The sequence below is a fragment of the Cinclus cinclus genome, chromosome 1, assembly GCF_963662255.1.
Source record: "Cinclus cinclus chromosome 1, bCinCin1.1, whole genome shotgun sequence".
NCBI classification, from domain to species: Eukaryota; Metazoa; Chordata; class Aves; order Passeriformes; family Cinclidae; genus Cinclus; species Cinclus cinclus.
Genome location: NC_085046.1, coordinates 28,913,154 through 28,938,433, shown reverse-complemented (window position 1 = coordinate 28,938,433; position 25,280 = coordinate 28,913,154). Strand labels below are relative to the sequence as shown.

Genomic DNA, 25,280 nt, shown 5'->3' with positions numbered 1-25,280 from the left:
AACAAAGATTATTTTTCCACCAACAGTTTAATTTTAGAAAGGCGCCAACAAAAGGCACCGCTCTGAACACCCCGAGCGCGCTCCTTCCCCTCCCGATCCATCAGCGCCCGCTTCCTCCCGGAGACACGATGCCGTGGCACAACCACGGCTCCATTCGGCCGCTTCAGCCGAACAAAACGTTCTTCCTGCCTGGAAAAAATAAAACAACAAAAAGCCCAAACACCCAGCCAACCGATGCCATAAAAAGGCAGGAAAGCAGGAGCACGGAGGGAAGGGCAGGCGCGCACAAGAGCCCGCACCGCCACCCTCCCGCAGCGGACCCGGCGCCGCCGGTGCTCCGCAAACCTGCGAACGGCGGCATTTCCGAACCCAGGCTCCAGCACCGACACCGGGACTCTGACGCCGCCGCCCGCCCTGCCCCGCCATGGCCGCCGAGCCCACCCGCCCGGCCGGAGCTGCCCCACAGCATGCGCGGTCGCCTGGGCAGCGCGGCCGCGGGGCTCCAGCAGGGCTCCAGCACCGCTCCCGCCCGGCGCTCTCCCCGTCCCGGCCGCACCTGTCCGGTGGTTGCGCGGTCCGGGGCGGGGAGGGCGAGCGAGCGCGACGGCAGCAGCGACGGCAGGAGACAATGGAGGAGTGAAGGACGGACACATTGACACACCGGTGCCTCCGCCCGCCCGCACCACTCCCGGCACCTCCCCGGGGGGAAGGAACGAAGGAGCCGCGGAGAAGCCAAAAAGGAGAGACAAAAGAAAAGAGGAACGCATTTCTGAAATTGAGAACAAAGGACAAAGAGCAGACGGACTCCTTCTCTGCGACAGTACTGGGTGGGAAGGTGGCGGAGGATGAAAGACTGGCACGCAGTGTCCCCCATGCCCGGGCATGAATGGTTCGCCCCGAAGCCGGCCCCGGCAGGGCGGGGCTGCGGGCGGAAGGCTCCGTGAGGAGCGGAGCGGGGTGGGGGCGGTACCGGGCGTGCTGCGAGCGCCGTCCCGGGCTGATCCCGCCTTACCGTGCGCGGGGGCCGCGATGGCTCCCCCCAGGAAAGGCGACCTGAGCCCGGAGGAGAAGGACTTGCTGGCAGTGATCGCCACAGGTGAGCCCTCCCGGCCCTCGCCGCTCGCGGCCCCGGGCCGCAGCTCCCCCGGGCCCGGCTGACCGTGCCCCGGGAGGGGTTTCGTGTTCCCGCACGTTGGGGGCGGCGGGTGAGGCGCCGTTACCGGCCGCTCGCCGCGGGCTCCCCTCGCCCCCGGCAGCGCTCCTCGGGTCCTGGCGCTGAGGGCCGCTTGCCCTCCCGCCCCGCCTTCGGGCCGTCACCCTTGTCCCTGCCGGGGAGAGTGGCTGTTCCCATGGCTTACTTCCCTCTCGGGCAGGCCCGCGGCACCCAGGGAGTGCAGTGGGGGGCGCGTTTCGGTGCAGTCGAGTTGGGGAAGCTCGGCTGGGCGGGTCTAACTCTGCCAAGGAAAGCTTGCATCTTATTGGCGATGTCTGTTGGTGTTTGCCGAATTATTTGTGTTAATGTCCACTGCCAAAAAAACACCAACTTTTCTTGGGGTTAATCCAATCTTCTAGCGTGCTGTGAGGTTTTCCCCACGTGCTGTTACCAGACCAGGGCGTCTTTGCAGACACGTTATTCTCACATTGCCAGAACTTGAGCTTGTTTGGGGTGTTGTGTGCCTCTTATCCCTTACGATGTTCTATTTTACTATTCCTTATACTATCTTATAATGTCCTCTTAGAGAGAGGAAAGGGAATCAATGTCTGTCTGAAGGAAGGCTGTCAAGATGATGGAGCCAGGCTTTTCCCGGTGGTGCCAAGCAACAGAACACGAGGCGATGGGCAGAAACTGATGCACAGGAAATACCAGCTGAATAAGATGAAGTATTTCTTTACTGTGCAGTTGACCAGGAACACAGGAACAAATTAACCAGAGAAGTTGTGGAGTCTCCCTCACAGGAGATATTCAAGAGCTGTTTGGATGCAGTTCTCTGCCATGTGCTCTAGGATGAGCCAGCTTTAGCAGGGAGTTTGGACCAGATAACCAGACCACTGTGGTCCCTTCTAATGACCCATTCTGTGATTTTGCATTTCATGTGAGTGTCGTCGTTTCATTGCACTATCTGGCACACATGCTTGTTGCCAGGGGACCATTCTGTCATTTGGGTTTCCTGGTCCAGCAACGTGGATTTCATAACCCAACTAGTTACCCTCCGACTGGTATTTTGAAAATCATGAGCAACATTCATTAGTTGGAGGTAAACTATAAACACTTTGTGTTCCATACATTTCTATGTGTAGTTTCCAGGTCATTTGAACCTGTGAAAGTTTTACTACGCTTTTGGTGCTTCACTCTCAGTTGTATTAAAATATTCCTATGTGTCAGAGACACAAGCATAGGACAGGCAGCAGTGAATTTACTGTGGACCAGAACCAGTTTGATTCACTCACTTTAATAAGGGTTTCAGACCTCAGTCTTGCAGACCCCTCTGTCCAACTTACCTAATGCTTCTGATTAGGGTCATGGGATAATTCAGGTTGGAAGACTCAGGAGGTCTCTAGGCCAACCTCCTGATCAAAACACATCAGCTGTGAGGTCAAATGTGATTGCTCAGGGCTTTATCCCCTCAGGTCTTGAAAACTTCCAAGGAGGAAGGCTTCACAGTGTCTCTGGACAACCTCTTTGCTTTACTGCATTCATAGTGAAAATGCTTTTCCTTGTATCTAGTCAGAAGCTTCCTTTTATTTCAGCTGCTGCCTGTTACCTCTTGGCTTCCTACCATGCCACCACTATGAGGAGACTGGCTCCAACTTTTAGCTCTGGCCAGTTCTAGAAGTCTGACTTACATCAGTTTAGTGTCTTGTTTGAAAATATTTCAGTTTTTTGTCATACAGAACTCTGAGTTTGTAAATGCAACTTTGCTTTGCTTGTATTAAAATTTACTTGAAGATCACTGCTTGAAGACTTTCTCTTACTGATGTTTGTTCTTTGGCTCGGATATTCTTCTGGAAACTGATCCAGTTCTTAAGAAGCTTCTAACATGTTTAGAATAAGTAAGGTAGTGGATGGTTCCCTGACTGTCAGTCAGGGGTCTTTATCAAGTGTGTGAGATGACTCAGGTGATTGTCTTTTTTTTCCTTAAATTAAAAGAATAATTATTTAAGCTCCTGTAGTGTAGTTAAACCACACAAAAATCCTTATGAAAAGAAATTATTTCTTGTATTTTAATGGGTTTTTTAGCCAAAACTGTAGTTGCAAGAGCTGTTTTGCTGAAAAATTGCTGGATGGCTATCTCTTTCTGAAAGAGTAAAGGTAAACATGAAAATGATTAAAATAAGGGATGCAGTGCTTATTTTTATGAAGCACACCACTGCTGAAAGAGCTTTGTTTGTGACTGAATCAGTAATTAGAAGTTTCTGTTAATTTGCAATAAATATTCTCCAAACTCAGGCTCTTGGAATGTTCTTTTGTTTCTGTTTGTTTGTGCCTGTAGAAACTGCATTGGCAATGTCTGAATAGTCATCCAATGGGCCATATATCAGATTCTTAGACCTGTGGCTTAGCCAGAAGGATTTTGGTAAGGAATTGAAAAACAGTAGGATAGTAGAATTGAAAGACAGATGTAGCCTGTTTTTCCTGGCACTTCTTTTTCAGACTTCAGTCTACTTATGTGTTTGGCAATTTTTAGAAATGTCCATGATTAAACTACCCAAATCCTTGTCCTTTCTATCTCTATTTTCTATTACCAAAAGCAAATTAATTCCACTCTGGTGAATGTGATATGTGGCAAATTTCAAATTGAAACAGGAAAAATTATGTGAGTAAATGATAAAGCATGTTTCATTCAGACAAAAAAGTCTTTGAAGTGAGGTGATTTTTTTTTTTGAGAATTTAGACAGCTCTTTTAGACAAAAGATTCTCCAAAAGAGCAAAATGTGTCAAAATGCTCATATCATTATACTCATTAAGAGCTGTTCATGTGCTGTTTATGATGAGACATGAGTGTCCCATTCCTGTGTGTGTAGGTCAGTTACTTCGCAAAAAATAGATGTTTACATGTAGTTCATGCTTTCCAACTGCTCTTTGATGTTTTTAGCTTTTAGCTTCTAGAACATAACACTGTCTATTCCTAGGTTTCTTCACTAAGTGCAAATAATTTATTGGTGATTAATCTACATCCCAAGCAGTTAACATACAAATACTTTGATTCTAATTAGAAATGGGAATGACTATTTTCCTCAGGTTCTCAGTTTATTTTATTTCTCACCCCCTTTTCTTTCTGTGTCTTTTTATTTTTAATCAAAGGAAACACCGAGGAAGCTGGAAGACTACTGGGGAGCAAGAATGTCCGTGTCAATTGCCTGGATGAGGTACTGCAAAACTGAGCAAGCTTTATGCTGAGTTTAATAAGGAAAATGCTGGGTCTAAAGGTCTTCATGTTGTTAATAACATTGCTCTAACTGCAATTGCTATAGCCCTGAAAATAAGTTACTGTCAAGTTACTTCCAGTCTGCAGCTGAATAATGGACTTTTGAAGAGTTCTTACTGTTTTTATAAGAAAATTTAAAGATTAATATTACTTAAAGGACTGTACTGTATTTTGTCTCAAGTTCCAGCCTGAGCTTTGTAAGGAGAGATAAACACTGCAGCAAAACACGTGGGGGTGCTCCCTGACTTCTTGTCACTTTCACAAGCAGTAGTCCCTCTGCTTAGTCCTTGTGTGGCAGACACAGCATTGCCCAAAGCCCTGTCTTTGCCAAACTATAAACATACTTGGAGGGTGAGTAGCTCAATCAGAAATGGAACCACAGTCTTTTATACAGGTGGGTGTGGTAAACACTTAGAAGATTAAATCCTGAAGTGCTACCTGAAGATGGGAATAAGTTTGTGGAGAAAGGAACCTTATCTGTTATTCATGTTTCTTCTTCTCGTTTTTACAATGTTTTTCTAAAGCATGCAACATTAATATGAAATGTAGCATGCAAGCAAAACTAATTTCCCATCATACGTGTTAAATCCATGTGTAATTTATCAATTTAAACGTTAACTTGTGGTTTTTTCACAGCTTTATAATTTCATAGGAATCACTGAGAAATTCTGGTAGTTCAGCCTCTGGCTCAAAGCAGCTCCAGGGTCAGATGAGATGGCACTGAGTTTTGACCTGTCTGACCTTGTAAATCTCTAAGGATGGAGATGCACAGTATTTCTGGGCAACTTGTTCTACTCTCTTACTGTGATTTCAGTGAAAATGTGTTTTAACTTCTGTCTGAACCTCATCTTAGGCTCAGTGTCTCTTGCCCTGCTGCCACCATAAGTGAAGAGTTTGTCTTCTCAGTGATCTCCCTGTCAGCTCTGGCATGCTGCTGTTGGGTTCCACCAAAGCCATTTCTTCTCCAGGCTGAGCAAGCCCAGCTCCTGTAGCCTCTCTTCACTGCACAAGTGCTCAGGTTCCTGCTGGGTAGTGGTGGTACTCCATTGATTTTGTTGTAGTTTATCCATGTCTTTGTTGCACTGGAAGGCTCAAAATGGGACAGGGTATATTGTAGATGTGGTCTCATGAATGCTCAGTGGAGAAAAATTGCTACTTCTTTTTTTCCAGATGTCTTCATGTCTTCATTCTTCTTAGCCTATTTTTTTTTCTGCCAACAGATCAGTTTTCTGGTTGTTCTTAAGTTAAATACTAAACCTGAATTTCTGTTGTATGAATTTCAACAAATCTGTGTAAAACTAAGCTTTACAGGGAACTTTAGGTACCCAGGATACAATATAAGTATTCTTGCGAGTGTGCTTTATTGTATGGACATCAAAAGGTTTTCTTTAAGTGTAATTGCTGAAGTTGTGCTGAATGATGAGCCTTGCTGTAGTATTAGTCCAACATCCAGGATTAGTGTTGAGAGGATAGGGCTTAGTCAAAGAAACCATATCTGAGTTATGCCTCAGGCTATTGTTGTGGAAATAGTATTAACAGTATTTGCCTAAGGCTCATGTCTGCCTAAATACACATAAGGTCCATAAAACTTTAAAAGTTCATGCAATGGACTTCTTGCAGACTCCATTTTATCCCCAAGAATGGTGTGTAATCATGCATATTAAACAGGAAAGGGTTCAGGTTTGTTTAGGTTTCTTAAATCCTTTAGCCATGTCAGCTTTGTGGTTTTTCTTTCATTACCCATTTTTGCTCCAATGTGTTATTCCAATATCGATACATAAGAGTGTGTGAAATCCCTGTTAAACATCAGCTTCATCTGTTACTTGTTGTTGCCAAAACCAGAGACTGCTCTCAGTGCATCAGGTATTATTTTTTCTCTGTTGCCTTAGATGCTTATCCTGAAACTCACATTTGTATTACTACTGTTACTTATTTTATTCTGTGGATTCTCTCATATAAAAAAGTCTTTAAGGATGGAAATGAGTTCCTAACTGAACTGACCTCCCACTTCAATACCTAAGCATTCCATCTTCAGGGCTCCTTACTTATTAACATTAATAAAATAAGTTTAATGTAATTCTGTCTTCTAGCTGTGGTACAGCAAGCATGCAATCACAATTTAATAATTTCAGGCTGAAGAACTCGCAGCATCCAGAAGCAGGCTGGTATATAGTGCACTTCCTAATTAAAAAAAAAACCACACAAAATCTGTTCCTTTCATTTTTGGTTTGACCACATATTCTAACTGCTTGGATCTGATTTCTTGTAGATTAAAAGCTACATTTAAAAAATCAGCTGTCTTTTCTCTATGTACCTTTAGACAAGGACCAAGTCACAATTTAACATCTTCCAGATGTGGTGACCTTTTAAGTATCTTGCCTAAAGTTACATTTCTGCAGCAAGTGAGCTGTAACAGTGGCTCTTTTTCAAATTCTTTCCAGTTTTTTTTGGCTTCTTACTTTAATAACGTATATATGAGCTGGATGCAGTATTTCAGCATTGCTTCTGCTGTTGGTACATGTATTTAAAAATAAAAAATTACTCCTCTAAGTCTGCTTGCTTTTCCTGCCGTTGTTCCAAGAATCTCTCATACCCTTCACCTCCTGCTGTCTGCCAAGCTCTGCTGCAAGTGTCAGCACAGAGTAAGATTCACTGCAATGAATTTCCCAGATGCCCGTCTTCCAGAAGGTTGGAGATATCCAGCAGATGCAGTCCTGTATTTTTCTCAACGCCCTTTCTGACGAAGTAAATTGGTTTGTTGTGTCTTTGTGGATTTAGGTGGACAAAGAAAGGAAGGATATTTAGGCTTAATCGCTGTCTTATGAAAACAAAGAAACGCAGTGGCTTTTCTGAAAAACTGGTCTTCAACAGTTTTGCAACTTTAAAACTTCAGGGATGTTTAAGTTCAGGTGTCCTGAAACATTAGGACAAATATATGGGCTGTAGAAATGGATGTAAAATAAACACACATATATTCAACTTAAATGCACACTACCTAGTAATTTTTTGTCCCATTTTAAATCGACTGGATGCCAATTTGGAAACTTAGTATGGGAGAAAGTGCTCAGGGCTTTTCTTTCCCCTGAGAGTGCAGAGCTTATAAATATTGTGACTTTTTGTCAACACTTCAGTGACTTGTACTCCATCTGTGGCATGTGGCTAAAATATTTTGGATGGTTATAGAAAGGTGGGCTCGAGGAAGCAGATGGGCTTTCTGGCTGTGGAAGTTTCCTCTGATCCTGTTGGTAGTTGAGGTTGCAATGGAGCACTGTAGTTACTATATTTGCCCTATTTTCTGCAGATCAAGCCAACAGACTTGACCTAAAAAGTACATAGTTTCTCTCTATTTAAAATAACTAAGTTTTTTCATAATGTTCTTACATACAGAACTATCATCTGGCATTAGCAGCATTACTTCTTTCCTCTAGTTTGGTAATTCAGCTGTTCAGTTCCATAATACATCATTTAGAAAACGCCCCCTTCTGTATGCTACAGAACCGAGCACTTCCTGGGAATTACAGCAGTAGCCTACTTGTTCATGGCTGAGATGTATGTAGCTTCATTGTACTGAGTATGTTCAGTGGAGGGTTCTTCAGGTAATCTATCTTGCTATTCTAGTGTAAATAGCCTATGCTAGCAGGAAATGCCCAGATCCTTGGCCTTTGTTGAGAGGGAGAGTTCTGTCTTTTGATGTTTTTTACATAGTACTTCAAAATACACAAACCAAAGAAAACTCCACTGCTAGTACGAATTATCTGGTTTCAATTCAGATTGCTGATTGATGTAGCCTTTAACTTTTCATCACTGCAGATGAGCTGAAAGATCATCAGAGGAATCTAATGTGTTACATGTGTGAAACCAGCAGTGGAGCAGGATGACTGTAAAGGAGAAGTATAGCTGTGATCGACACTTACTGAATAGTATTTCGTATTCTAATTAGTCCATACTTAGCTACAGCTAAAATTATTTGTGCATGTAACTGTTGACCTCTTTCCAAATATGTTTTTTTTAGGAAATTTAAGATGTGTAAGGGCAATCTTATTCAAAAGCTTGAAGGGTGAAATTTCTAAAGGCTTTCTTCCAGGAAAGAGTCAAGTTATATTTCTAGACTAGCAGCATTCTGTACCAGAGAGTTGATTTTAAAGATACAGTCAACAAGTATTTCTGCCTTGTAGCACCTGTTCTTTTTACATCATTTTCAGTAATGTCCCAAATACTGTCTCAAGTAAAAGCCAAACCTAGAGTTAAGTGTTTTGTTTTTAATTTTCTGACTTAAACTGTTGCCTGAATCTAAAGGGTAAAATAAGACACTCTTTCTGTGTTAATGTGGGACTGCATTCCTCACCGGAAAATGAGCTGGGAAAGGGAGAGGTGAATGCTTTAATATTGCTGGCATATAAGTGTCTACAGCAGTTTTTCATCTAGGGTTTTGATAGCCTTTTCTTTTTTTTTTTCTTTTACTTTTCCCACTCTATTTAAATAGCTGGCACTCACATGTGCAATGTCTTAGTGTACCCAGTACCTGCTGAGGGACTGCTCCAGTGTGATCCAGCCTGTATGCCACAACTCCACAACTTGACAAAGTTGAGAGGAAGGGGGAAGTGAGCATGGGAACGCTGGGAGCACTTAGATAGTGCTTTTCACTCGAGTAGCAGAGGTTTATGTGGCTATTTCCATGGTGAATTGTCATAATGTTATCCACAAAACAATACACATGATGTCTGTGATCTTAGCAGTCAGCATGAATGTTTAAATGTTCACGAAATGGAGAGGTTTTGTGCCAAATATGCACATGTCACTGGAGTGGGAGATTTGTGTATTTTTTGTTTGTTTGTTTGTCCCACTTCTTGTTCCCTAGCTGTCCTGTGTTTCCCCGATGAAGGTTGAGCCGGAGTTTTGTTGGAAGCTTCCTTTATAGCTCCTAGGAGGCAGAAGGTTGCTTTTCCAGTTTATTATCTTTATAAATTTGTTTTTATTCATCCCATTCAAGCACACCTCAGCTAGATGCTGAAGAGAGATTGACCTTTCTTCTTCCTCTGTGTCTGGTGGTGGAGTCCAACCTCTCCCCAGTTCTGGTACTAAAACGCCTGCCCCTCTACTGACCCTATAGTTCACTGTTTGGGGATTTTTTTCATCATTTGACTTCCCCACCATGGCAGCAGTTCTTGGAATCCCATTCCTCAGTCTGCTTTTTGGGTTATTTTCAACATGAGCTACTGGGAAAGATGATCTGTAATGGCCATGCTGCCTGTGCCAAGGGCCCTGTTGTGCCAGGGAGTGCCTTGGTGGTAAGCTGGAGCACCCAGTCAAGAGATGTGCCAGGCAGTTTTTAGAGGCACTGCAAACTCTATTCTTCTTGTATGGTAGGCATACAGAGAATACTTACAGCCCTGCAGAAAAGGGATGGTACCATGTAACATACCTGCAAAAAAAACCTGGAAGGATTCATTTTTGTCCTGGGGAATAAGATTAAAAAGCTCAATTTTTTTTTTGGTCAGAAGAATGTTGCATGGTAACTGCTAGAAAAAGGATCCTTCATCTGATGTTTTGTAGTGGAACAAAAATTTGTTTCAGCTGAATGCTAAATAAACCATCTGCAAGTTTTGTCTTTTAAGTTTGTTGTATTGACAATCCAAATGCCATCTGTGAGAAAATAGAGGTAAGAAAAATACCTCTGAGAAAAGTATTTGCAGTCAAGCCAGTTTCAGTGTAGGGACATAATACAGGATACCAAGCATTTCCAGATAAACTTGTGTCTAGCCTGACCCTCTTTTGTTTGCTGTGAATGTGAAAAAGTGATATTAATGTGACTTTAAATCCTACTTTATAACAACTGTCCACATATTTTCTGCCTAATATGTTTTTTTAATCCACACCACAGCTTGACACTTCTAAAATTTAATCAAAGGATTTTAAAAACAGTTTTCTGCGAGGAGAGGATAAAACAAACCCAGTTCTTTATTTTGTTATATAATCTTCAGATCTTAATTGAAACAACTGGTTTTCAAGATATAACCAAACTTGAAAGTCATTGTTTTCTAAAAACTTTTCTCCCATCAAAAAATGTGCTGTGTTTATATTCCCTTACTGCAGTACCTTTCTGTGCTGCTAAAGGAGACAGATCCCTAGTTTGACTCCAGACTGGGATTGGCCTGTAAAATTGCTTTTGATGTAACATAATGAAATGTAATATAATAAAATATGTTATATATAGTAGGACAGAAAGTCTTAATTCAACTTTTGTGACACCCCACATGAAATCTAGCAAGAACAGTCTGTTTCGTATTCATGAAGTGATCTCTTTAGGTATTTTGTTTCTTCACTGGCAGTTTATATTGCAGTTTAGCAAAATACGTAGGTTGCTAAAATAAAATGCATCAAGTAAGTGCATTTTATTATTTCCAGTTAGGATGGAGAATAAGAAATCTGTAATACCTAAAAATTATTATACTTTTAACTTCTCCAATTTCCCTCACCTTTAGGAATTTTTTTGAAAATTATGCTGGTAAATTAAATTTACTTGGGTTTCACTCAGACATAAATTGAAACAAGGAACACGTTAAGGCTCAAACTGACAATTACATTATTTCAATGTCACATTACCAGGCATTTACAGAGCTGCAGTAATGGTTTACATTACTGTACTCAAGCACACAGCCTTGACTGGCAAAGAAAGGAGAAGAATGGCATTTTGATTTTCTTCAGAGACAAGCTAAAGAACTCTCACTGGTATGCAGTGTTGGAGGGTGTTCTTGGGCAGTTAAAGTGTCTTGAATAACATGAATCCTGACCTGGTGTTAAGTGAAAATAAACAGCATGTTGGAAAAAGCATACTATATTCTGAAAATGCACAGAGAGCCTGCACTAACAGTTCATGCTAGTTCTGAAAATTTCCTCTGGGGTTTGCCCAGCTCCACATTTATAATGGCACCTCAGTCCTCCCATGCTGAAGTGAATCCTTTTTGTACTGGGGCAGTTGATCAAAGCAGCCAGGTCTGTTAAAGTCTGACAAGAACTGGGTATCTTTATGAGGCCTTTCAGAGCTTTGGCTGATCATGGACACAATGCTGAAGGGTGGCAAAGTGGGACAGAGGCAGATGGCAAAATTACCAGAAGTCATGACTAAAAATGAGCAAGATGGGTTTCAGAAACTGCAAATCTTCGTAATGTTTAAAACAACAACAGCCTTTTTCTAATTTTCTTGCTGCTTATCATATGAGCCACAGCAGGGGAGAAAAGAATAACGTGGGAATCTAACAAGTTTTCTAAACTAAGCTTTTCCAACTAGCAGAGACATTAGGTGTCTTCAACACTAATGTCTTACATAAAAGGACAATGATAAATTGACTGTAAATGGTTTTCATCTGTTCAACACTGCTCTGTTTTCAAGTCTATAGCACAGGATAATCAGAAAAGTGACATGGAAATCTGCTGCCTGTTAGTAACTGTACTTTTTCATCAAGATTTTGTGAGGTTTTTTGTAAATAAAATACTATGTCAGGGTTTGGTAGTTACAGTGAATATGTATGGCCAAGTAAAATTGATCAGTGGTATGAAGATCAAGACATGTAACATTCTTTTTTTTTATGCTACTTGCTTCTCTTTCTTTTGGCAGCATGGCATGACCCCTCTGATGCACGCAGCGTACAAAGGGAAGGTGGACATGTGCAGATTGCTCTTGAGACACGGAGCTGATGTCAACTGCAATGAACATGAGCATGGATATACTGCCTTGATGTTTGCTGGACTTTCAGGTAACTTCTTACTAAACTCAGATCACTTTTACTGACATTTATGACATCAATGAGTACAATTTGCCATAAGTTAATAATTTAAAAGTGTTGATGTGCTTTTATTATTCAGGTTTGCTGTTATTTATATGAACCATGCAACTATATCATGACCAGTAGAATCCTGTGGGCTGTGCAACAAGAGAGCCTCTGTTCAGGCTCATATAGAAATGGATTTTGTTCAGCATTTTGAGGCATATAGTCTACTTGTCCTGTACCTACTTTGTCCTGTTTGTTAGAGATCTCAACATTCACTTTCTTGGGACAGTTTTCTTGTGCAATGGGATACATTCTGTTTACTTAGACTGTGTTACACTGAAAATGATGCTGCACCAGTAGCTTTTGGTAATATTTGGGACTTCTCAATTCAGTATTTTTCAAATTTTTCTTTCTCCTACATTATTTTTCCAGCTATCATGTGGGCTTTTAAAAATATATTTAGCATGTTTTAAAAACATGTTTTCCCACAATAATTTTCACTCTTCTCTTACTTTTCTTTTTTATAAGAGTGCTTATAGCTGTATATATCTTCTCCTGTCTCAAGTGGTGGTTTGCAGCTTTCCTCTTGCTATTCTTTTTTCCTGATGGCAGGAACAGTAATTTCCTTGAGTGAAAAAAAGACACCACATTAAAAAAACATTGTTCCTTTTGGGGAAAGGATTCGATTTGGGAATATTAGGTTAATTTAAATATCTTCTTTACTAGACCACTTATGTCTTCCCAAAAAATGAGATTCTAGGGAATCAGGTTTCTTAGCAGGTTTAAACTGCCTTCTTTCATTGTAAGTATATATATATATATATATAAGGCTTATACGTGTATATGAACCCTAACTAGATCATCAGATTGTTTTTCAGCTACAACTTTGGTAAAAAGATTTGGGAAATTCCAGTGTTCGGTGGTATTGAGCAATATCACAGCTACAGCAAATAGATGAGAACAAACTCTTAAAGGCTGTTAAAGGACTGCAGCTTTATGGAAAATGCTGGATTTTTACCATTTTCTCATAGCTTAAGCTTTTAACCTGTCATCCTGGGTGTGAAAGCTTCTGAATGTTGACTTTAGGGTCTGTTACCTGTGAGCACAAAAGGTACATGAGCACTACTGACGCAGTGACTTTGTTTTTAAACATTCATTTTTATCCACCATCCCCTTTTTGTATTCACTTTTCTGTACTTAGCATCTGCACAAAAACTGTTAAAGTAAGAATACTTTTGAAAGCAGAACCAGCAGGAGTGGTGACAAGTGTCCTTTTTTAGTCTCTGAAGGGCACCAATTAAGTCATCTAATCTTCCCATCAAATTTTAGCTTCATTTTACTTGGTTTTTAGCCCAGTCTGAACACCCAGTTCCCACTGTGGAGAAAGGAACAATCTGTTCTGTTCACTGTGTTCCTGCTACATCATAGTCCTGAATGTGTTTTTCTTCTTAGAAAAGTGAATGTAGCTGAACTATTAAACTAGATTAGAATTTCACTCTATACTGCTTTCCAGAGAGACCAAGCTCTAGTGTAGCTACATGAGTATGACTCCCATAAGCTCCATGGGAAGCTGATTGTGCATTACAGAAAGCAGAGTTACACCAGCTGGAACTCTAAATAAGCACATGCCTTTCTCTTAATCCATGCTTAAAATAACGACATTAAGAACATTCATTTTCCTCAGTGTTGTTCTTGGTGTTTAACAATTTCAGTACATCTTTTTCTGAAGCATAGAGAATTACAAGTTCTGATTTGTCCTTGCTCGTTCCCCCGATCTTTCCTGCAAATTCAGGAAATAAAGAAATCACCTGGATGATGTTAGAGGCTGGAGCAGAAACCGATGTTGTCAACTCTGTGGGAAGGACAGCAGCTCAGATGGCTGCTTTTGTGGGTAAGATGAAAATTATTATAATTTCCTAAACTCCTAAAGACATAAAGTGTTAGATTCTGAAGCTTTTCGTTAGAAAACTTCATATAATTACTTGTTCTGAACTAACACATTGTTGAGCTTTGTTTTCCACATCTGATCATGTAAGAGTCTATTTGTGTTCCATTCCCATGTTTGATTTCCTAAAAACAGAGATGATCTTACCTGTGAGAACAGGTGCTACTGTTCAGGTGTGTAAGTTTTTGCAATGTCACCACTTTGGAAATACTAAGAGGAAGCTGGTTACATTGGAGGGGTCTGAAGTGCAGCACCAAGTGCAAATTGAAGCTTCCCATGTGGGAAAGGACAATTGTAGTGCCAGGAGTCAGGAACTCAGCTGGGCTTTGCAGCTGTGTGCTGGCAGCGAGCCATCCCCTGCCCTTCTCCCCAGCTTCTGGGAAAGGGAGAAGTCTTGGAACCTCTTCTGAGGTAGTCACCACTTACTGACCTGAACTTCATTAGAATAAGATAAAGATTTGTCATTCCAGCATGCGGAATTATCCGTGGCAAAATATGGAACAGGCTGTTTTGCTGTTGTTTTTGGGGGTTTTTTTTGGTCTTTTTTGTTTGCTTTTATAAGCCCTTTTTAATTTTTTTACCCTACTTGACAATACTAGGTTCCTGACTTAATGTTCCACTTTTCCTCTAGCAAGGAGAATTGATAAAATATTATGAGGTTAAATAGAGTAATTTTCAATGGCACAGCTATTGCTTCCCAAAAACAAAAAATGAGGACCTATATTTTCTTTCAAACACAGCCCTCATGTGGTGTTTAAATGCTTGAGAATTCCCTTTCAAGTCCTTTCTTTTGGTGTTCTGAATTCAAGCCAACCTTGCCATTCAGATTTACTTCCTTGACCAGTGATTCAGTGCTAAATTTCAGGTTCCATTTTATCCCATTCTGCTGTTTTAAAGAAGAAAAGGCTGAATTGCTCACTTGAGGTTCGAGCAGCAGAATCTTAACTATTCACTTAATGTATGAGAAAAGTCTATTCCTATTAATTATCCTTTGGATTTGGAGAGTCTTTTCCAGTGTGATGCTGTATGGAGTGAATGGGGAATATTATCTCCAGCATAATTGTTGAGAATTCTTGTTTAAAATCACATCACCAAGGTAGCATAAATATTTTCAGGCATACTGAAATACACTACTCTATCAAAGTCTGCACATTGGAATCTATTCCTGTTCCTTTTTTTATTCTTTGTCCAATCAACATTAATTCATCTGCCTGTGTGTGGGAAGTGAGGATACTTCTTCCCCTGTCATTTGTCTTATACTGTGCTCTATTAGCTCAGAACTGTCTCTTCTAAAACAGTGGAGGATTTTAAATGCTGGAATTTGGTTGGCTGTGTCTTCTACAGATTATAGGATTAGTGCCAAGACAAATCAATCAATTTAAAGAATATGGTCCTGGTCTAGAAAAGATAAGTTTTACTTTCCCTTTAGTCAAGTAATCCATTGTATTGTCAGATGTCGAAAATGAGAAGAGGATGTAACTTCTCATCTTGTTGCTTTCATTACAGTCCTTTTACTTTTGGTAAACTTTAAGTATGTTCTGTTCCTATAACTTCACTCACCTTAGTTTAATACAGTAATATTTGCTTGAGGTCTGAAAACTGAAGAGTCTCAATGCAAATGTCATTAATTTTAAAAGTACAAAGTGGAAAAATCGTACCTTCAAAAATTATAACACCAATTGTGACTACTAGAATAGTATAATTTGGGAGAGAAATAACTATTCTTAGTTGTGGCTTACCAGGGAAAGAGGATGCAGGAAGCAGACAGGATATTCAAAATGAATTTTCATGAGGCCGTTCCCTGCTGGGAAGTCAGTATGTTAATAACACTTACTTGAAGATTAAAGCTACACACAAGAGAATGACAAGAGTTGGCACTTTGCAGTGCAAAATATATCATGCAAGGCTCTTTTGCATGTGGGTAATTCTTACTTGTATTGTTTATATTTGGTTTGGGTTTAGGGGTTTTTGTTGTTGTTGTTATTTCACTGATGATTTTTTTCTTGTGTGCCTTTAGGTCAACATGACTGTGTGACTGTCATCAACAACTTCTTTCCACGTGAAAGGCTGGACTACTATACTAAGCCACAAGGCTTAGACAAAGAACCAAAACTGCCAGTAAAATTAGCTGGGCCTCTGCATAAAATTATTACTACTACCAACATGCATCCTGTTAAGGTGGAGTTACATGTAAATTGTATGTTTGTTGGTGTGGGAGCTGTTCCTTTGTGCCAGAAAGCATTTGGCTCTTCTGCAAGTTCAACCAAGATCAAAAGCATTATCTGCTAATTCAACTACTTCTGAAAATGAGGAAGAATCAGGCTCAGTGTTTAGATGTGATTAAAAAATTATTTCAGTGTTTGTATACATCTGAATCTTGAACTAACAGCTTTAAGTGGAAGGATTCTTACTTCTTCTATCAGTAACCATAAATAGTGCCTTTTTTGGCTTTATTTCTCAGCCCCACTTGAGCTGGAAACATAGAACAATTTCATGTCTTCACAAAATATCATTGTTCTCTCAATGCTTTTCTTAGCATGTATCTTCCTACCTTCATCACTGGTTTGCCACAGTAACATCTACCACTTCTGCTTTTTCTGAAAGTATGTGCAAAAGAATGTTTATTTTACTTCCCAGGATATTGCTGACAATAATGTCTTTTATGGTTTGCTCCTCCAGTGTAGTTCAGAGAAGTGAATACACCTAAATTCAAATACAAATTCCTTGGGCTTGCCAATCAAAGTCCAGAATTTGTTAAAAGTTTCCAGCCAGGTATCTGCAGTACACAGAGACAGTAGTGCACCAGTGGCAGCTAATTGAGTGAGTAGAGCCTACAGTTTCCTCTTAGAACATTTTATTCAGTGCTTTACTAGGCTACAAGAAGTACTCCATAATTATGTGAGGTTGATGTATTCTGCGCAACTGCTTAAATCATACAAGTCCAGTTTATTTTAGTGTTGAAAAGGAAAGAAATCTTAGGATAGTGTATGGTGGTTTCTATAACTTTCTTTACAAGTAGTTTTGATTCTTCAGGCTCTTATTCTAAAAAAAAAAAAAACAAAAACAAAACAAACAAAAAAAAAAAAACTTGCTACTTTTAATACCAGTCTTAGTTTTAAATGTTTTCTTGTATGGGAACTGTGAATTACAATATACTGAATAATAATGACTGGAAAAAAAAGGGAAGACTGCATAAGAAGGAAGCAGAAGAAGATTAGAAACTCCACTGAAATTTAGCTAAAATGAGTTATATAAGCTTTAATGCCAATATGCAACTCTTAACTGGATTACATTTTCTTCACTCTTTCTCCTAGATTGTGTTGCTGGTGAAAGAGAACCCTCTGTTGGCCGAAGTAGAAGCACTGCAGAAATGTTACAGGGTTCTGGATCTCATTTGTGAGAAGTGTATGAAGCAGAAAGACATGAATGAAGTTCTTGCTATGAAAATGCACTACATCAGTTGCATCTTCCAGAAATGTATTACATTTTTAAAAGAGCGAGAGGATAAACTAGATGGATTTATCAAAAGGTGAGTTTTTCTACAGAGAGATCTGAAAGCACATGTATGGCCTGGCATTACAGATACCAGGAAACAGACAACTGAAGGAATACATTGGATTGGCTTCTGTGAAGGCTATGACAAATAACCTGTTAAATAATCCCAGCTGCATTTACTTCAGGGCAGCACTGAGTCCCTTTTTTCTGTGTCTTAAGTGACATTGTCCTTTCCAAGGTACAAAGAAAGCTTTCCTAAACTTTCAGCTCTTGCTGGAGCTGGTTTAACCTTGGCATTTACATATACACCATGAAGCAGCAGACAGCAATGTGTGATGGAAAAAAAAGGGGAGTGATAGACTTGAAAAAAATAATTTCTCAATGTCCAGTATGGTTCATCTGGGAGCATTTCTTGTGCCATTTTGCTCTCCAGCTGTCATGAAGGTAGAGATTTTTATTTTTTTTCAAAAACACTTAAGCAAGTGAGAACTGCAAATCCCACAGACTCTGCATGAGACTTAGACTCTTAAATCACTTAGACAGATCTTCAAAATCTACTGAGTTACAAACCAGCTGCCTGATCTTGCATATCAAAGTAAGTGACCTGGCTTTTAGAATGATCATGTTCTCTATACACCTCTGTGGACTTCTACTGAAGTCCTCTGTGAGACTGTAAATAAATTATGAAGTCAGATTTCATGTAATGAAATTGAATATTTCATCAGTCATCCATATAAAAAATCAGTAGCCAAAGAGGTGTAAGGACTATAACATGTTATTTTAAACATAATAAAGTGGAATTTGTGTTTCAGGGTATTGTTCATTTATCAGTGTTTATTATTACAATTATAATTTTTAAACAGCACACAGCATTGTGATATTTTAGTCAGATGTAGACAGTAGATAGTTCACCTATAGATTATTATTTTTCTCTGAATTTCACTGAATTAGTAAGTCCTGTTTCAAAGCATACATTTATATATTGTGTATTTCAAAATGATTGTGCATTAGAATAAAAACACTTTCATTTGCATTTTAACATATGAAGTTGCCAAATTATCATGAATTCTTCTCTATAATCTGAAAGGGGACAGAGTATAGCATGTTGTGTGTTTGCTCTTGAATATTTACCATGTGATTTTGTATTTTACATTGAAAAAATTTAGCCTCTTGAAAGGGAGAGATAAAGATGGTTTCCCCGTGTATCAAGAGAAGCTAATTCGAGAAAGTATCCGGAAGTTTCCTTACTGTGAAGCTACATTGCTCCAGCAGCTTGTGAGAAGTATTGCTCCTGTTGAAATAGTAAGTTTTTCCTGTCAAGAAAATGTTTTCTCAGTAACTTACATAGTAAATCCAGATTGAGACATCGTTCTGTCCTCAGCTTCTGCAACATACTATATTAAGCAAAGGGTTTTGATGTCCCTAAGCTCTCTGGAGCTGGATTTTACATATTGCAGGAAAACGCTGTAAAATACTTCAACTCGCATGTTTTTTCACATGCCCATAATGAATGCTTAAACACCTCAGCTTTTAAAGAAAACTGATGCAGTTTTTCTTGTCTCTGAGCTTTCTTTTCATCCTCTGGGATGTCTGTTTTTCTATGCCAGTTCACTTATTGAAATGGTAGATTCAGACAAAAATGAAGCTTAATTTGCACTCTGTTTTCACTGTGTCTAAATTCAGTTTAAGATTGAATAATTTCCTAGATTTAATGCATTCATTCATTCTATTGTACACAAGAAGTTGGTAATATATGATGGTAGAAAAAGGAGAAATGTTCTGTGAGGTTCCTTTTATCACACAGAGGGAGAGGCAAGATGATGCAATGTGCAGCAAAATTTATATCTAAATTAGGAAATCAAAATTACAAGTTAATAATCTAACCTCAGTTGTCCTCTTTTGTCTTTGCTAACACACTCTTCATTTTAGGACTATTTATTGCTTCATAACAAATTTTACACGAGAATGGCTGTTCTTTTTTAAGCATGTTCCCTCTGGTCTCTGAGAGCGAGATGTTGTACACACAAACACTGGGGAATTGGAACAACCCTGTGACGTGTTTGGATTATTCAGAGCCAATTAAATATAGCCTCCATCTTAAGTGGCTCCAGGTCTGCTAAAATGTCCTGAGGCTTAGAGCAATCTCTACTGTTTGTCTAAGCCAGGAAGATAAACACAGTGTGAGAACATAAGCCACTGTGATGCATTACAACTTGCTTTAGAGTAAACATTTTCTTTCCTGTTGCTTTTTTCTTAGAAGAGCCTGCAGTCTTTTCTGCCTTTAAAGCAATGACAGTTTATTCCATTGGTTTTCTGTCCATTATGCAGAACTGGAAAGGAGGAGATGTTATAATTTTTGTTTATGTGGAAGCCTTTGACCTTTGTCATTGCACAATTATTTGATTTAGTCTGGGCATCTTGGTGGTGTTGTAGTAGTTAATGATTGTACGTATTCCATGGTAGTCTAACAGTTTAAGGAATTACTTACAGCCAGAACAACTTGACACTTTTTACAAATATTTACATCATTGCCCAAAAGAATAGTATTAATATATGGTTACCTAAACCTTACTGCTTGCATTGCATGGGAAGGATGCTGCAAACATCTAAATAGTAGAAAATTTCGAGTTCTGACCATTTGGTCTGTAGCACCTGTGTAGCACTGAGCACAACAGTGACAAATGAAACTTTTTTTTGTGTGCCCACACAGAGACTGAGCTGCAAAAATATGCTGCATTGGATCTACAGATGTAAAGAATGTGGAATTTATTAATAACTTAGAGAGGAAATACTACAGAAGCTCAGGGCTTATGTTAACTTCATATACAAAAGTTTATCTAAAGATAAATCTTAAGTTGTGCATGTTAGTTGAAGTTCTGTGGTTTGGTTTTATATTTTTACTGCTGCAGCAGCTTCAGTGAGACGCATCCCTCTCTGCAACAGTGCTGGGTTTTAATCTCATTGACACCTCTTGTCTTTCAGGGCTCTGACCCCACAGCTTTTTCTGTGCTTACACAAGCGATTACTGGCCAAGTGGGTTTTGTGGATGCTGAATTCTGTACAACTTGTGGGGGAAAGGGAGCAGACAAAAGATGCTCAGTATGTAAAATGGTAAGAATCAAAGAAAATAGTTCCACTGAGGTGCTGAGGATTTTGAATGTTTCCCTATTTACTGTGTAGACTTAGGAGGAATGGCATACATGCCTGCGCTGAAGATGTTCAAGCCTTCTACTTCTGGGAAAGGTGCCTGAAATTCACAAGTAGGAAGGAGTACTTGGATTTCCAAGTGTATACACTTAAGAACGAAGTAAGAGTAAATTTTCTGTATGTTTAGAGTTAATAAAAAACTGCTCTTTATAGATTCTTACATAGATTAGAATTACTCCATATGACCATAAAAATTGCTTTTAAAATAAAATTAAATGCTATGCAGAGATGTTTATCTTGCTGCAGTAAGAAATGCAAGAAAATGGTCTATTCTTTTAGTACATGAAAATGGATTGATAACTCTGGTAACTTTCAGGTGATGTACTGTGACCAGAACTGCCAGAAAATACACTGGTTTACCCACAAAAAAGTCTGCAAGACCCTGAAGGAAATTCACGAGAAACAAGAACTAGAAGCTGCCAAAGAGAAAAGGAAACAAGAAAAGAAGCAAAAGAAAGGTTAGAATCTGCTCCCTTGCTGAAGCTAATGCTGTGTTAACTGCGTCACAAAGAGCAATTTAACAGGTCTTAAAACAGTAGCAGCTGAGGTTGGGAGAAAAATCTTTGATGAAACATAACAGCAAAGCTGAGGTTTTTGGGATTCTAGCCTTTCAATTTACAAATGCTGTATACTTTCCAAAGGTGTTTTTTTAATGATGCAGTTAGAAATATTTCTACAATGAAAGCATTCTGATTTATACTGCACCGTTTGAAAATCCAGATCTTCAGTCAGGATGGTGCAGAACTTTAATGCTGCTCTATGTTTTGTTGGAGGTGTTAGGACAAGTTGGATAATAAGCAAGCAGCTTCCTTCCAGTTGCAAAGGTTAATGTAGATGTTAAATCTCCCATAATACTTCTCTTCATAATCACAGTATCAAGTTAATTGTGTTGTGTGCTTTGAATGTGAGCAAAGCAAAGTAGCCTTTAAACTGCTCATGGTGGTTTTCTCTCTTCAAGAAACAAGTAATTAAAACATAATTACTGAATAAACACTGTATTACCCCTTCTCATATTTCTCCAAGTGAAATAATAGGAAAGTAGGGGATGAAATCACCTTTTGTATTTTACAACTTACTGAATTTCCTTTCCTTTGTTTTAAGGATTGTAGAAGTGCACTGCACAAATCATGGTTGCCTTACAATGGTAAAGTTGTTCACTTCAGCTATACTCAAAGTAGCAGGATATAAATCAGTAATAAATCAATAATAATTGAAGTTTTCAACAGTTTCCTCTATGGATCCTGTTAAAAGAGCAGTGTTACATGGGATCAGGATGACTGTGGAAGTTGGAGGCAAGGATATTAGAAATCCCTGCATACCAGTACAACAAAATGTAATGAGCTGTGAGTGGTGATGCCTCACACTGGTGCCAAACATACACCAGGTTCATATTGCAGGTTCATATTTGCTGAAGGAGTTAGTGGCCAGGTGCTGTTCTTTTCAGAGGGAAGGGCAGGGTCTTGGTGGATGCCTCTTGTCCCTCCCTGCCTAAAAAGGAAAGCTAACATGTTTCGTTATGTTTCTACTCCACTATCTACATGTTAATCTCCACTAACTGATTCAGGTACACAGCCAGCACACTATAGACCTTATCAGATTATGCACTGTTAGCAAGACACTGAAGTCATCTGAGCTTCAGGTCACCTTGTGAATGGTGTTGTATCAGAGCATTTCATATCAACAGCAGTTTTATTTCAGAAAGTTAGTGATACCCCCTACAAATCCTGTACATCAGGAAAGTAATAATTAAATAAACAAATGCAAGAGCTACACCTACAAGCAAACCCAAGAGTTTAAGCATTTTCTGTCACCCTGTACAGGGGTGAGTGTCAAGGAAGTCCACACTTGAGCCTGTGCTGAAGGCTGTTAGCCCACTGCCATCTAAGACCTTGGCAGAGTTGTGGCGAGCTAGCTGTGACTGTTTTTGGCTGGTTATCAATCACAACAGAGAACAAGAAACCAAGATTTAACTGCTGCTCCCAATCAGGCTTTCCCTTCCTTCTTTTCAGAATTCCTAGCATGCAAGTCATGCTTAGTAGAATCAGAGGAAAAGTCGCTTAACAATTTTATTTTCTCAGAAAACATTACTTGAAGAGTAAAGGTGCAATAGCTGATTTTGTTCCATGAGGCCAAGTTACAAATTTTAGGATGACTCATTTCAACCCAAAGTTCATTGTTTTTAAGTACATAATTTCTTCAGTCTGTTTCATGCAGAAATGCTTCCTATATAGTTGTGTCCATGCCTTTTTGATTTAAAACAAACCTCACCTGTACTTAGTGTTTAACTGGCTTGCAGCCATTCTTTGAAAAGCTGGTGATAAGAATAGTTTCAGTAAAGCATGTTTGAATTGAAAGTTAAAATAACTGTAGTGTCCTACTCTGCTCCTCTCTATAGTAAAAGAAAAAGGCTGGCAAAAATTGGAAGATAAATTAATAAGAGCTTTGTAGAGGGTTAGTTCCAGAGTAACCTTATACCAACTTCAGCTAAGCTTTAGTGTTTTGGGTTTTTTAATGAAGATTTTCTAAATTAATAACTTCTGCAATTGTTGCAAAGTATCCCAGTGTTACTGTTCTTCAACAGTAAAAATATTTGCTTTCAAAGGAGTTCAGTGTTTATTAATAGTGTGATTTCTCTTTTGTTTAGATGAAATGCAAGTAATGGAGAGTAGTTCTACAAGTGAACAACAGTCAGATCCTGGTCCAGATCCTACAAAAGAAGTGGATCCAAATCATCCTACTGATGGAACAGAAGAACCTGAATTTACCCAAGAGATGGAGGCGCTAGCCCTGCAAGCTGAAAGTCCGCTGGAAAGTGAAACTGCCTTAGATGATATTGATCTTGAAAAAACTCAGGATTCTGAGGAGTAAGAAGAGGGTAGGAAGGGACTGAGAGTTCTCAAGGGTACTAAAGAATTCTTTTATCCTGACCATGTCTTAGTTCTTGGAGCATGGCTTGTGAAAGACTTCCTTTAAAAGACTTCCTTTAAAAGAGTGTTTCTGTTCATCAAGAGATGGAATACTAGCTACTTTGTCTATAAATACCCCAGGTTTTATTGTAAATTGTCAAGATAGGTATTTATTATCTGCTAAAAATTAGTGGCATAAATCCATCTGTATGTATACCAATAATAAGCCTAGTGAAAATCTGAGTTTCTGTGGTTAATGAACCACTTGGTGGAAAATGAACAGCATCTGATTTGGATTATTTATGTTTTCCAAACTTAAGAAGTATTTTAGTCTTTTTTTTTTTTCTGCAAGTACATAGACCTGTAGTTAAAAGCACTGGAAGGCAAACTGTTAAAATGCTTTTTTTCCAGCACTTTATGAAGCTTTATCTGAACAAATTCAGTAGCAATTAAGTTCCTGAAGATAATCATCTGAAGTCTCAACTTTTCGTGATGTTATTGTAAATATTTTTTACTAGTGAGAGCACAACAATAATGTATATTTTGTGGCAATTGTAGTGAATGAAACCGCTGTTTCAGGTGTCTCAAGCTGATGGTGAAATGCGTATTTCACTATTGGTTTGGTCAGAAATATTCCAAAGTCTAATGAAGGGAAGACCAGAATGACTCAAAATATTTTGACTGACAAGAATAATGCGTTCTAAATAATTTTTCAGGTAAAGATGCCTTAGAGCACAGTGGGATGTTGCTTATGAATTATTTCATAAACAAACAATGCTTAATATTTTTCATGCTGAACTGGTCACAGTGAGTTAGATGAGAAAATTCATGTGTGCATTGATACAACTGGGATTTCACTTTGGCTTTCAGCTAAATACCAGATCTAGAAAATAGCTTCCCTCAACTTTGTTTTTCAGTCAGATTTATTTCTGTGTCTCATGAAATCAGTGGGAATGCCACAACTGAAAATACCACTTTGTTTTTCAGTCAGATTTATTTCTGTGTCTCATGAAATCAGTGGGAATGCCACAACTGAAAATACCACTTGCTGCATAAGGATGGCAAAATTGGAGACTGTCCTACTGTCAGCTGAATCACTGGTGTTCTAAACATGGCAGTGTTCTTCTAACTAGAGGAGTAAGGACCATCCTCAAAACAGAGGGAAAACACTATTAATTTTTTTTTACTTTTTAATATGTTGAAAGTTTTTATTGAATATTCTGAAAACTGTAGGAGTGATGATACATAAATGCACCTGTGCAGGGAATGTACCTGTGTTTTAATTTCAAGTATCAATCAATTAGTAGATTGTGAAGAATAAAGGGAATTTTTTTAAAAGAAGGGGGGGCTATGTGGCAATTCTGTTTCCTGTATCTGCAGCATGGTGACTTTCTCATGTGACATGCAGGGGCCTCCTGTAGCTTGAGTACACAAGTTTAACTTGATGATATTTGGCAAGCAAGAGATGTCTGCCTGGAACTCAGATCTGTAGTCATGCTGTAGTCACCCTCCACTCAGATCTGGGAACGTA

General features: G+C 39.2%; 1 protein-coding gene across 1 annotated transcript; it reads left to right on the top strand.

Annotated features, from left to right (window-relative positions):
- Positions 1–886: 886 nt before the first annotated feature.
- Positions 887–25,237, top strand: ANKMY2 (ankyrin repeat and MYND domain containing 2). Its single transcript, XM_062495416.1, is given in 11 exon segments — positions 887–958; positions 961–1,096; positions 4,304–4,368; positions 12,043–12,181; positions 13,989–14,087; positions 16,159–16,319; positions 17,456–17,670; positions 18,803–18,938; positions 20,619–20,747; positions 21,160–21,301; positions 23,488–25,237. Coding segments are annotated over 11 exon segments (1,518 nt in total). The 3' UTR covers positions 23,712–25,237.
- The last annotated feature ends 43 nt before the right edge of the window (positions 25,238–25,280 follow it).